Source organism: Alligator sinensis, unplaced genomic scaffold (genome assembly GCF_000455745.1).
Source record: "Alligator sinensis unplaced genomic scaffold, ASM45574v1 scaffold647_2, whole genome shotgun sequence".
NCBI classification, from domain to species: Eukaryota; Metazoa; Chordata; order Crocodylia; family Alligatoridae; genus Alligator; species Alligator sinensis.
The window spans coordinates 2,044,306-2,056,966 of NW_005841832.1; the positions used below are offsets into that span (position 1 = coordinate 2,044,306).

The 12,661-nt window shown below is 46.3% G+C and overlaps 1 protein-coding gene across 1 annotated transcript; it reads right to left on the reverse strand.

Annotated features, from left to right (window-relative positions):
- Nucleotides 1–3,658: 3,658 nt before the first annotated feature.
- Nucleotides 3,659–4,603, reverse strand: LOC102374688 (olfactory receptor 13H1-like). The gene has a single exon (XM_006015016.2). It carries the CDS (start codon nt 4,595–4,597, stop codon nt 3,659–3,661), a length of 939 nt encoding a protein of 312 aa, XP_006015078.1. The 5' UTR covers nt 4,598–4,603.
- Between the last annotated feature and the right edge of the window lie 8,058 nt (nt 4,604–12,661).

Consider the following 12,661-nt stretch of genomic DNA (forward strand, 5'->3'; position numbering starts at 1 on the left):
CTGGAACTGTTCCAATAACCATCCACAGCATAGACAGTTGTCTCGAGATTTATGGGCAAAAGAATACAGTGGTTTTATGAATTATGCTGAACCCAATGGTGGATCACCCCGTAAGCAACCTCCTTCGTCAGTTGCCAAGACTGCGTGTCCTGATGGAGCCAAAATTGTCCAGCGATCGGGAACCTCGACGTCCAACTGAGGTTTGAAACACAAGACACCATGAGTCCGAACGTTCGGTGTTGCCCCAGAGAACACAAGAGGAGCGATACATGTTTGGATTTCTCCTACAGCGTTCTGGACTTAATAAGCGACAACTTCGGATTTTGGGGGATGCGGGACAATGGCAATTGGCCTACGAGTTAGGTTTTCACTACCTAGAAGAATTTGATGATGACTCCTCGACGATTTCGTCGAGTTGAGTGTACCAAAAGGCTGTTTAGATTAGAATCATGTTTACACACCTGTATTATATGTTTAATAGTGATAGTAAGTTTGATTGACCACTTTATCGTGCGGATCCGTATAAGTTTTGTAAATATTAGTGAAATAACTGTTTTAAGAAAGTTCTTTTGCAGATCCAGAATTCAGAGTGCGTGGTGGAGAAAAGCCCCGAGAAGGACAACATCACCGTAAGGAGTGAGGGCTTGATACACGACTCTGCCATGACGCCCACTGAAGCCCTGATCATTCAGTTTTTTATTATGAATGTAATTATGTGTATATTTGTGTGTGCCGGTTATTATTTAATTCGATCCCTCGAGGACGAATTTCTTATGTTAGCTGATTTTGTATATGTTCGTTTAGTTCCATGAGCCGTTAACAGAGCTGCTGATGACCTGAGCAATAGGCCTGAAGTATAATTCTGGTATGCCTTCAGCAAGGGGGGATGTCATAACCCAAAGGTATGATTTTGTGTGTGCTTCGGCACCAGAATTATCCCCGCCAAATTACAGCTTCATTGCACAGTGGAGTTTTCTGCTGCGGAGGAAGGCTCCGGTGCAGGGACGAGTTTCCCACCTATTTGCAGCTTCTTTTGCAGGGTGCATTGCTCAAGTTGCAAGAGAAATGCACGGTGCAAAGGAGTTCCCGCCACCCACATGCAAATTGGTGCAAACTTCGTGTGGATGAGTGAGCAGAAGGACCCACGGAGCCTAGCAAACTTTGTGTGAGTTTATTCAGAGCTCTTTCGGATGAGTACTTTCTTCGGTTGGCACGACAGGCTCGCGGTTTAGAGCCTCCGACCGGATTGGGCTAGAGTTCGTGAGTTTAGAACTCTTGTCCGCCTCTCTTCTTTCCTGTCTGTAACCGCAACTCAAGCAAGTTTTCCAGCCTACACCACAACCATCTCTGGTAAACAATCTTTAAAACTACCGCTACGAGTCCGTGACTAATTCTAGCTTGTCGCACCCCTCTCTCCGACCCCGCATGCCCGGGCTGCTGGCCACAGCCCGCGCAGAGCACAAAAAAGGGCCTGGCTTGCGCCCGGCCCACACATGGCGACGAGGATGGGATCGGGAGAGAACTCGCACATGGCAACGAGGATGGGATCGGGAGCCGGCCCGCACAGGTGACACTGCGTGTGCTAAGGTGCATGGTGGCCCCTGCTGTGATGCCTGCCAGCTGTGGAGGAGATCGGTGCAGGGGGGTTCTGGGGCCTTGCACCCCTAGCTGCTGACAGGCAAAACTCATGCCAAGACTGTGTCTATCCTGGGGCAGTTGATTGTCTGTATTGATTCTTTCCTCTCCTTAGCCTGGTTTTGTAGGTGCTAATTGATGCTCGTTAAATCGTTATGCAGTAGCTAGGTCCTGGGTATTGAGCTGGTCCCTGAGTGAATCATGAGTGATTGATTGGTAACTGGTAACACAGCAGTTTAGCAGCCAGGTCTGCAGCAGTGTCTCCCCTCCGCACCCCAACACAGACAGAGTCAGTCCCACAGCACCCATGGCGCGAGTTTTGCTTGTCTGCAGCTTGAGGGGCAGTTCCCCACAAACCCCTGCACCGATCTTCTTGAAACTTGGCAGGCTTTGTGGCCTCAGTAAGAGCTACCACCTCTGCAGTTTTCACCGTACAATTTTGTGACACCTAGATGTGACATGATTTTTGCTTTCAAGAATTTGGGGTGCTGTTCCCCCCAAACCCCTGCACAGATCTTCTTGAAACCTGGCAGGCTTCATCCTCTCTGCAGCATCTACCAGCTCTAAAAATTTCATCTGAATCAGACAACAAACAACAAAGTTATAGATATTTTATTGTTTCCCCATTATACCCTATGGCCGGATCTCCAAATTGCTTCAGGAAGCCGAACGAGGCAGCACTTCGACCCAGATGTGCTGCTTTGGACCTGAAACATCCGAAGCTTCTCCAGATCCAAAGCTCTGTCCGAAGCCTCACACATCCCTAGTGGAAACTAACTGCACTGGAGCTCCCAGCAGGCAAACATTATCCATGGTCAAATGAAGAGATATGAAACATAGCTAGAGAAATGATGACCCTTCAGTATGCAACATGAGCACAATCTTTATTGGATCCTAGGTTCACCCTTCAATAGAAGTGAAGAATTAGACGGGATTCTGAGAAGAGTTATGAATATATTTGAGTCTGAGAAGTGTGAAGTGAGAGATTAGAGGAGCTGAATTACTAAAACCTATCAGAAAGAAAGTTATGTGGAGATTTCATCTTGGTCTAGATCTAGAGGAATCTAGTTGTGGAGTGGATTTGTGAGAGCAAAGGGTTTTCAGTCTAGCTCTTATACTGTGAATAATTGGTTGTATTCAAGAATCATGGTGTGAGATCACTGTGGTTCTTATGGCTTCTATAGCCCTTATCATGTAGGAGTACACAAGTGTGAGGTAAATGCTCAGACAGAGCGGTAGGAAACAGGGAGAGGAACTTGCCTGGCATATTCATGGGCCTTGTATATCCCCTCAGTTTCCTTTAATGCTCTTGTGCTGTTTGCTTTATAGTCCACGTGTGGATGAGTCTCAAATTCAAATTGAAGCTAATGGCACAGGCATATAGCCCAGTAAACAATCCTTCAGTAATGCAAGTGGTAGTCACTATAAAATTTTACTTCCATGCATGGTGAGCCCAGCGGGCCATCTTGAATGAAGCAGAAGTGGTAAGATTAAATGCAGAAAATCTAAAACAAAAAAAAAAAAACATATGGCACAGTGTCTGTTCAGGAGAAACCAGAGAGGAACATAGAGAGTAGAGGTGGCAGATGCAACCCATTGGCAAGAGGCACTCTCTCACCAAGATCAAAGGACTGCCTCCCTGTCTTATCTATAGAGGAAGAGAATCAAGACAGCAGCCCCTTCATCATCTTGAACCCCCATTTCTCAGGCTAGGCTTTCTGCTACTTTTGAGATTAAACTATACTTTATTTTGAAAAGAAATGTACATCCCAGCACTCAACACTTGTTGCAGAGGTAACAGGGAAGTTCTTCCAGCTACCCAGCAGACCCAGGCAGTTGTGGAGCCCCAGTTTATATGAAGGGCACTGCCCCACAGGGATCCCATTTGAGATGGGGAGAATATTGGTAATCTTCCCAGGAGTGGGGAACGTGGAACTCCTGCCTCCTGAAAGGGAGAGAGGAGATGGGTGAGAGGAGAAAACAATGCCAGTAGTCCTGAATCATGACACTGAGAGACATTTAGTCAGATATACACAGACTTTGCCTTTGCAAATGTTCTCTTCAGTGCCCCATGCACATCCTTGTTCCTCAGGCTGTAGATCAGGGGGTTCAGCAAGGGAGTCACACTGCCATAGAACACAGAAATTAATTTGTCCTGATCCCAGACAGATTTGGTCTGCGGCCTCAGATATATGGACATGGCTGTGCCATAGAATATGCTGACCACAGCCAGGTGGGAGCTGCAGGTGGAAAAGGCTTTGATCCTCCCCTGGGCTGATCGGATATGCAGCACGGCCACGCCAATGCGTGCATATGTTGCCATGATGAAGACAAAGGGCACCACAAGAAGCAGTGGACCAGAGATCCACATAATAATCTCACTGTCGCTGGTATCAGAACACACCAGTTTGAGAAGCACTTGCAGTTCACACGTGAAATGGTTGATGACATTGTGTCCACATAGGCATTTTTGTGGTGTCCCTACTGGGATAAGAACTGGGATGAGGGTGATGGTCCAGGAGGCTGCTGCCAACTTCATGCAGACCTTTCCATTCATGATGATGGTGTAGTGCAGTGGGATGCAGATGGCCACAAAGCGATCATAGGCCATGACAGCCAAGAGCAGGCACTCAGTCATGCCTAGGTAAAGGGAAATGTAACTTTGGACCAAACACCTCTTGTAGGAGATGGTAGCTTTCTCTCTAAAGCAGTTTACCAGAACCTGGGGGGCAGAGCTGGTAGAGTAGCAGATGTCAAGGAAGGAAAGGTTGCTGAGGAAGAAGTACATGGGGGTGTGGAGCTGAGGGTCAAGCCAAATTAGCACCAAAATGAGGCTGTTCCCCACAAGAGTCACCATGTAGACAATCAGCATAAAAAAGAAGAATGGGACCTGTGCCCAGGGATGCTGGGAGAGTCCCAGCAGGATGAACTCTGTCACCAGTGTCTTGTTGTGTCCTTCCATGGTGTTTTCAAGGCTCAGCTGCTGTGGAGAGGCATGAAAATCAAAGGAAATGAGTGGTGTTAAATGGGAAACATCTGAACTTACCAATACGGAACTGATTCATTGTGTTCAGGAAGGGACAGCAGAGATCCTAGGTTTTGTGTGGTCAGTAGGACTCCTTGCTGTTGTGTGCTTCACATGGCACTTTGGGGTAGCTTTTGCATTAGTGTCTCATTAAGCGGTACGTGAGAGAGACAACCACAATGGGAGAAATTAGGAACTACAGATGGAATGGTAATTCAGGCACGTTGTGTCCCTCTTGCACATGTTACCAGCAGTAAATGTTGTTAGAGTGGTTCTACTCCAAGTCCCCATGCAAACCCTGCCAATTGCCTTGGGAGAGCTACTGAACCATGTTGGACACTATGCAATGCAGAGACACTGGTGTGTTAGCTGGCATATACAGTAGTTAGCTAAGGAAGCTATAACATCATGAAAATAATTAATATTATTGAGGTCTTTTGTAAACACAGATTTCTAGTACAATATATTTATGGGAAATGTTTTTGAATAAGATATTTCTCCATATCTCACTGAAATATTTATCAACATTTTTAAGTACTGATATACTGTCACAAATTCAGGTATTTGTCAGGAAAAAAAATTGAAAGAGGTTTTTGGCTAAAAATGTTCATAATACTCTTAGTAGTATTTAGTTAAATATATGGAAAAGGAATGCCACCAAACATGTGAGGAAGCAAAGTGATCATATCAGGAATTGTGATAATTTTACAAATTTACTTGTAATACAAAGTCCGTTTTTCAGTCAGAAATCATTAAATTAAAGAATCCCTATAGCATCCCTACCATATCCCTGTGACTGGAGGCAAAGCCTGTTGTGCAACAGGAGTTTGCAATACGTTGTGGAGTGGGGCCAGAGTAGTGTGGTGAGTGTGCTGTAAGGAATCTGGCAGGTGCACAGTACTAGGATCAAAAGAGAGGTTTTAAGGCAGACTACAGATTAACAGACCAGCCAGTACACTCCCCAGCAGTGTTATCATCACGTGAGAGATTTGGAAATCCTAGAGGGTCTGTTAGCTGACCAGTCAGGTCTACCAAGAGTAGATTGAGAGCTGCCCAAGTGTTATCACCCCCAAAACAAGAGCTACAGGGCAGTTAGAGGAATAAAAGCCCCACATATGGGGCAGAATACCCACCTGCCCCACTGTGCACCTTTTGGAGTTGAACAGTCAGGAAAGATCCTGCCACTCTCACAGTTCTCTTGAGTTACTTGGTCAATATGAGCCTAGTGAAGAGTTCACAACTCACCCTGTAATATAGGATGTTTACAGCCCTCAGGAAAAATTAATGTGAACTTTTTGGGTTAAAGCAAAAGAGTAAAAAATCTTGGGAAGATGCCCAGGGTCTATGAAAATGGAACCACTACCCATAGCCCACCTGGACATGAGAGCTCCATATCAGCTTCATGTCCCACAAGTGTCCCTTCCCCAGACTTCCCCAGACTCTGTCCAGTTCAGGGCTTTGGCTTTGTGTCTGGAAGTTCAGGCCATTTCCACTATCCCATACACATTCCCAGTAGAAAATATGGCATTAGGATGCTTGTAAAATTTGTCATTTTTTCCCCCAGGCTGGACATGTAAAACTTTATGTTATCTCTCAAAAAGCCCATTTGTAAGAAAAGAAAAATTATTAGAATCCTGTTTTCACTTAGGGGGTCTTATCTCCAAGCCTCCAAAACATATGATTTTAAATGAACTGAGGTCATTCAGCTGTTAAATAAGAAATGGTTCTGGTATGACCCCTTTACACCCTATTGTACACAGGAATCTGGGAATGCCTGCTCCCCTGCAGAGATGCTAGCTAGAAACAGAGTGCAGACCAAAAAGCTTATGCCAGGCATACCAAACAAAACCCAACTCAGTCTTAACATCCTTTTCTGTCCCTAACCACTGCAGGATGGACACAGAGCGAACAGACCTGATCAGCGGAATTCAGCAAAGGCATCTCCTGGAATCATTAGGTGGATCTGGGAAATGCCTCCATGGAGCACCGAGGTCTACTGCATAGGAGAAACAGTAATGGGAACTGCTTGTCCTTCTGCCCCAGCAGGTCCAGAGTGAGGTTGTCAAGTGAAAGCCTGATGAAGGATCGCATGTGGATTTGGATAGGTCTGGGTCCCAGGGAATGTCTCTTGTCATGGAGGAGAGTCTGGAATCCAGTATGATATGGGAGTAGCCTGAGGTTAGGAACACCAGAGACTGAAATTGCTCCCCTCACCTGTCAGTGCCATTCTGGACAGCCCTGTGTCCACGGGCCAGGAGCAAGGCAAGGACCTATCCAGTGCAAGCTGTGTATGCAGCACGCTTCAGTGCTGCATTAAGTAGGCATGTAAAGAGTCTGTTCTTCACAGATGCTTTCTGTGAGAGGATCAAACCCAATGCAGTCACCTCCCCTGTAGGATTTCCAGGTACAAGAGATGCAGGAGCAAACTGTCTAGATGAGTCTCTGAAGTGGCCTGTGCAAAGTTTTATCTCCAGAGTAGAGATCCTACTGTTTGCCTAGTGAACTTTGCAAGCTACCTGGCAGCAACAGTGGCTCTGCTGTGTCACAGTGCTCAGCCTCTGTTTTTAGAGTGCACGCCCTGAGGGTATTATGAATCTTCCAAGCCTCAAGGCCCATCCTGTTCCTTCTGCACTGTTTGAGGCTGCTTCAGCCTGACTCCTAGCACAGGCCACTAATTGCACCTCTGGGAATCAGGCCCCCAGATGAAACTGAGCAGCCTGAGTATCAGTAACTCTATTAGGCCTCCAGAAACAGACCCCAAGTTAGTGAATGACAGGAATCAATTATGTAAGTCAGAGAAACTTCCTTACCCTAGAATCAATGAGTATTATCCAGCGCCAAGCGAGCAATGACTCAGACGTGCTGTCCAACAGAGCAATTGACCACCCAAGTTAGAGGAAATGTCCAACCTATCTGTGGAGTGAATGAGACATACATAAAGCTCATGCAGTCACCACATGCTCATCAAATTGTATATGTGATCTTGGCAATGATTTCTTAGAATTCATGGTGTCTCCAATTTGCTTAGCTCTGAATACCTAGTAGGCTGAATTCAGTGAAGCTAAGCTTGGTTTATCTCACTTTTTGCCATCTGTCTCAGCTAAATTCTCCTACAGCTCCTGAAATGCCACATTTGTCATTTCAGCTTGCTTTAAATCTCTTCAGTAAGATATGCAAGGGAGTTTAACTTCAGGGCAGAGGTGTCGAGTACATGGAGGCCTGAGAGCCCTTGCCCCACTTGGGAAAAGGGCTATCACCTGAAATGTGTAAAACTTTCTATGTGTCCATCATCTTAGGTGCCCCCTACCCTCCCACACCCCCAGCAAAAATAAAAGTCAGCACTTGTTTCTTGGCATTGTGTTTCCAGAATTCTCATGCCATATCAAGGAAACGTCAGGGCATGGAAGAAGATCATTTAGTTCCACAAGTGAACTGTGATGGAAAGAAGAACCAAGTTGTGGTTCAAGTGGAAAGTTTAAATGAAAAACCCACATTGTTTCTCAAGGACTCATTTTTCTGGAAGTTGTAATGACAATGAGTGAGATTCACTGCAATCCTTACACATCCTGCCTAAGAATCAACTTTTACCCCTCCCTCTTTACAGCCACCTACCCTCACTCCTGTAGTAGCTTCAGCACCTGCCACCAGATCCCAGATCCTACCTACTAACCCACCTGCTTCAGGTCCAAATTCTCTCCTCATGCCCCCCATCCTCCTTCTCCCAGCTCAGCTCAAGCTCTGGTGCTTTTCACAACACATCCAGCTCCAGATCCCTACTCAATTGGATAAGAGCCTCCCTTACACGGGTTGTAGTCAGGACTTGGAAGTTAGCAGGTTGGAAATGTAAGGACCAGGTCATGAGCTCTCTGACCTGATGATTAGGCCACTGGGGAAAGGCAGGAGTCAAACTGCAGGTTGAATCAGGGGGGCAGGAATTAGAGGCAAAGATGACAGATCCAAAGGGAAATGCAGGGCCGGAGTTCAAGTCACAGGCCAAGTCAAAGTTCAGGAGTTGAAGATCTGGGAGTAGAGGCTCAGAGAAGCTCCCAGAACAGAGATTCAGAAGAAGTGCGATTGGCCTGCAGTCTATGAGTACAGGTGGAACTAAATGGAGAGCCTGCTCTTCCCAGCAGTTAATCAGGAAGCCCTCACAGTGCCCACCTGGTTCACTAGCTAGGGTAGGGCTGCCAGTCAGAGCCCTGGACAGGCATGCAATTAGCCCAGGCTGAGTTGCCTGTTAGGTCCCCTGCCAGACCATGGATGTTGCAGAACTATGGAGTAAAAGCCAAAGTTAGGGTGGGCAAGCAGATTGTCATAGCAGGCTGGGGCAGGAACCCAAGGATCAAGCATTTTGCAGGAGCCTCTTCAAATGGCCATGGATTGCCTCACTGCTTCCTGCGCTTCTCCCTGACCTAAATAGAGTAGTGATTGGTCAGGTTTTGTTGGGATAGAGCCTGCTACACTTTGACAAGTACAACAAAGTTGTACAACAAAGGCAGCTGCAGCTGTGTGGCAGGTCTGGTAAAGCAGGTGCTTCAGGAAGAACCAATGGGTTTTGTTTTCTCTGTTTATCTCCACCATCTTCCTGACTGAAATATGCCAATCTGACCCAAGCCCTTTTCTGTCATCACAGTTGCATACAGATGGGTGAGAGGTGGGGTTCCTGGTAGAGAGCTCTTCATTGTGGTGTATGATCTAGTAGCACAATGTAGTGCGGACCTGACTTGAGTCTCCTCTCTGTGAGATATCTTAGTCGCCGTGTTTGTGCTTTTTGCCTGTTCTCAGACTGTAAGTAAAGGCTTGTCTAAGAGTTGACCCCAACTGGACCCAGCTCAGGGATTTTTATACAGGTAGATTTCCCATATTTGTTCCTAACCAGGGCTATCATCCAGTGAAGCCCAATTTCCACGCACAGGAGTCATTCCAGGCAATTCTGTAAAATTCAGCTCAGCAGTAATGATTTCATTGCCTGCAGGGCCAAACCCTGGGCTGCTTAGTGCCTTAACAAAGTGAGAGGGGCTTGATTGTCAAGAAAACCCTACTGTCCTGGGTGCATGTGGATTCTTGCTGCCATTTGGGAAGCATAAAGACCCTCCACACTCTTAGGAGAGAGATACCCCTAAGATTCCTTGGACAATTTGCAGTGTTAGCAGTAAAGAAGTGCCCACAGACCTAAACAAGATCCTGGCCCATGAGTCTGGATGATGCAGAGACCCAAAGTAAGAAAAAGACCCTGTCCCATGAAGATCTCCATCTGAGGAATAACATGGGAAAGGGAAAAGAGAAGGTGGGTGGCAGAGCTTGGAGAGAACCAGTAGAAAGATTACTCTGCAGGGTAGTGTACACAGGGTACACCTGTTTAGTTACTAGTGTCCCTGCATTGCTGGAGTTCCATGAAATGGGCAATAACTTCTGAGCACCCAAGGCTGTGCAAAGATGATGCTCTATTTCAGCAGGCATCAGGGTAAATAATGAATTCCCTTCCGCCAAAAAAACTGATCTGCAAACAGGAAATCATCTTTCATGCTAGTGTTTCTAGTGGGCTCACAATGGTATTGGGAGAAAATATAAAACCATTTCTTGTTAAATATCACAATAGGCTGAGCTGTAAGTAAAGATGTGAGGGGTAGATGCCATTTTAAAGCCCAGAGAGTCCAATGGTAATCTGGACACATTTTAATAACACAAATGTTAAGACAACCAAGTTTCATTGATATTGCTAGGAACACAGGCCATTGGTCATACAAGGTGGGGGGTAAGTCTGAAAGGTGGCAAGTCAGTAAGGGACCTATGGGTGATTGTGGAAACCAACTGCAGTAGAGCTCCCACCAGTGACTAAATGGGTAAACCTTATCCTTGGATACACAGAGGTAAATATCAAACCTATCACCTGGACAAGGGAGAAGAGATTGATGTCATATATCTTGATTTCAAAAAAGCCTTTGATCTGGTATCCCATGATCACGTCTTGGCAAAACTGGCTAACTGTGGCCGTGCCCCCACCACAATCCGCTGGCTGGGGAATTGGCTCTGCAGTAGGACCCAGAGGGTGGTGGTTGATGTAAGTCAATCGTTGTGGTGCCCTGTGACCAGTGGGGTCCTCCAAGGCTCTGTCCTAGGGTCTATACTATTTAACATTTTCATTAATGATGTAGACATTTGTGTCAGAAGCAGACTGGCCAAGTTTGCCGATGACACCAAACTCTGGTAAAGCATCCATACCTGAGGACAGGAGGGTGATCCAGGCAGACCTTGACAGGCTCAGGAAATGGGCGGATGAGAACCTGATGGTCTTTAACACCAAAAAATGCAAGGTTCTCCACCTTGGGAGGAAAAACCTGCAGCATGCTTATAGGCTTGGCAGTGCTACGCTGGCTAGCACTACAGATGAAAGGGACTTGGGGGTCATGACTGACCACAAGATGGATATGAGCCTGCAATGTGATGCTGCTGCTAGTAAAGTGAGCAAAATGCTGGGTGCATCCATAGAAGCTTCTCAAGCAAATCCCAGGACATCATTCTTCCATTGCACTCGGCCTTGGTGAGGCTGCAGCTGGAGTACTGCATCCAGTTTTGGGCTCCACCATTCAAAAAGGATGGGGAGGAGCTTGAGAGAGTGCAGAGGAGAGCCACGCGCATGATCAGAGGTCAGGAAAACAGACCTTATGATGACAGGCTGAGAGCTATGGGACTCTTTAGCCCAGATAAGTGGAGGCTCAGGGGGGACCTGGTGGTCACCTATAAGTTTATCAGGGGTGCTCACCAGTATCTGGGGGAATGTCTGTTCACCAGAGTGCCCAAGGGATGATAAGGTCAAATGGTCACAAACTCCTCTATGACCATTTCAGGCTGGACATAAGGAAGAACTTCTTTACTGTCCGAGCCCCCAAGGTTTGGAATAGACTGCTACTGGAGGTGGTTCAAGCACCTACTCTGAACACCTTCAAGAGACAATTGGATGTTTATCTTGCTGGGATCCTATGATCCATGCTGATTTCCTGCCTCTGGGGCAGGGGGCTGGACTCGATGATCTTCCAAGGTCCCCTCCAGCCCTAATGTCTGTGAATCTATGAATCTATGAAAAACACCACTAGGGAGGTGGTGACCCTTCAGTATGCAGCACCAGCACAATATGGGATCCTATGTTCACCCATGAATAAAGACTCTTGCCAAATTAAGACAGGGTACACAGAAGAGATATGGAAGTATTTAAGTCTGGGAAGTGAACAGTGAGAGATTAAAGGAGTTGGATTACTAAAGCCCAAAGGGAAGGTTAAGGGGTGACGCAGATGGTTGTCACTTAGAAGTTTACTTCCACCCGTGGTGAGCTTAGCAGGCCAGCTTGAGTGAAGCATGGGTGCTGAGATCCAAAGGAGTAGAAGTACAACAAAAAAATTGTGGAAAACTGCCCACTCTGAAGGAAAGCAGGAAGCTGGGAATAAAGAGCTCTCAAGGTGAATTGTTCAGCCAAAATCAGAAGAGAAACCCAGCCTTTCTGATCTATAGAGAAGAACAAGGAGCCTGAATCCTTTTCATTGTTACAATCCCATTTTCCCCAGGCCTTTCTTTCTGCTAGTCTTGATATTAAACAGTACTTTGGATTGAAAAGCAGTTTGAGCCACAACACTCAACAATTTTCACAGGTCTAACAGGGAAGAACTTCAGGCTGCTCAGCAGACTCAGAGCAGCAGAGGAACCCCAGCTTGTGCCAAGGCTGTGACACCTGGCCTATGACTGGAAGGATATTGGGAATCTACTCTGGGGTGAAGGTGCAAGGTCTTTTACATAAAAGGTACAGAGGAGATGAAATAGAAAGGGATGACATGTCACAACAGCCTTGAACAATAACACCGAGGTACATTTAAGCAGTTCTATACAGACTTTGTCTTTACAATTGTTGTGTTCAGTGCTCCCTACACATCCTTGTCCCTCAGGCTGTAGATCAAGGGTTTCAGCATAGGGTGAGAGCACCATAGAACACAACCATTACCTTGTCTTGGT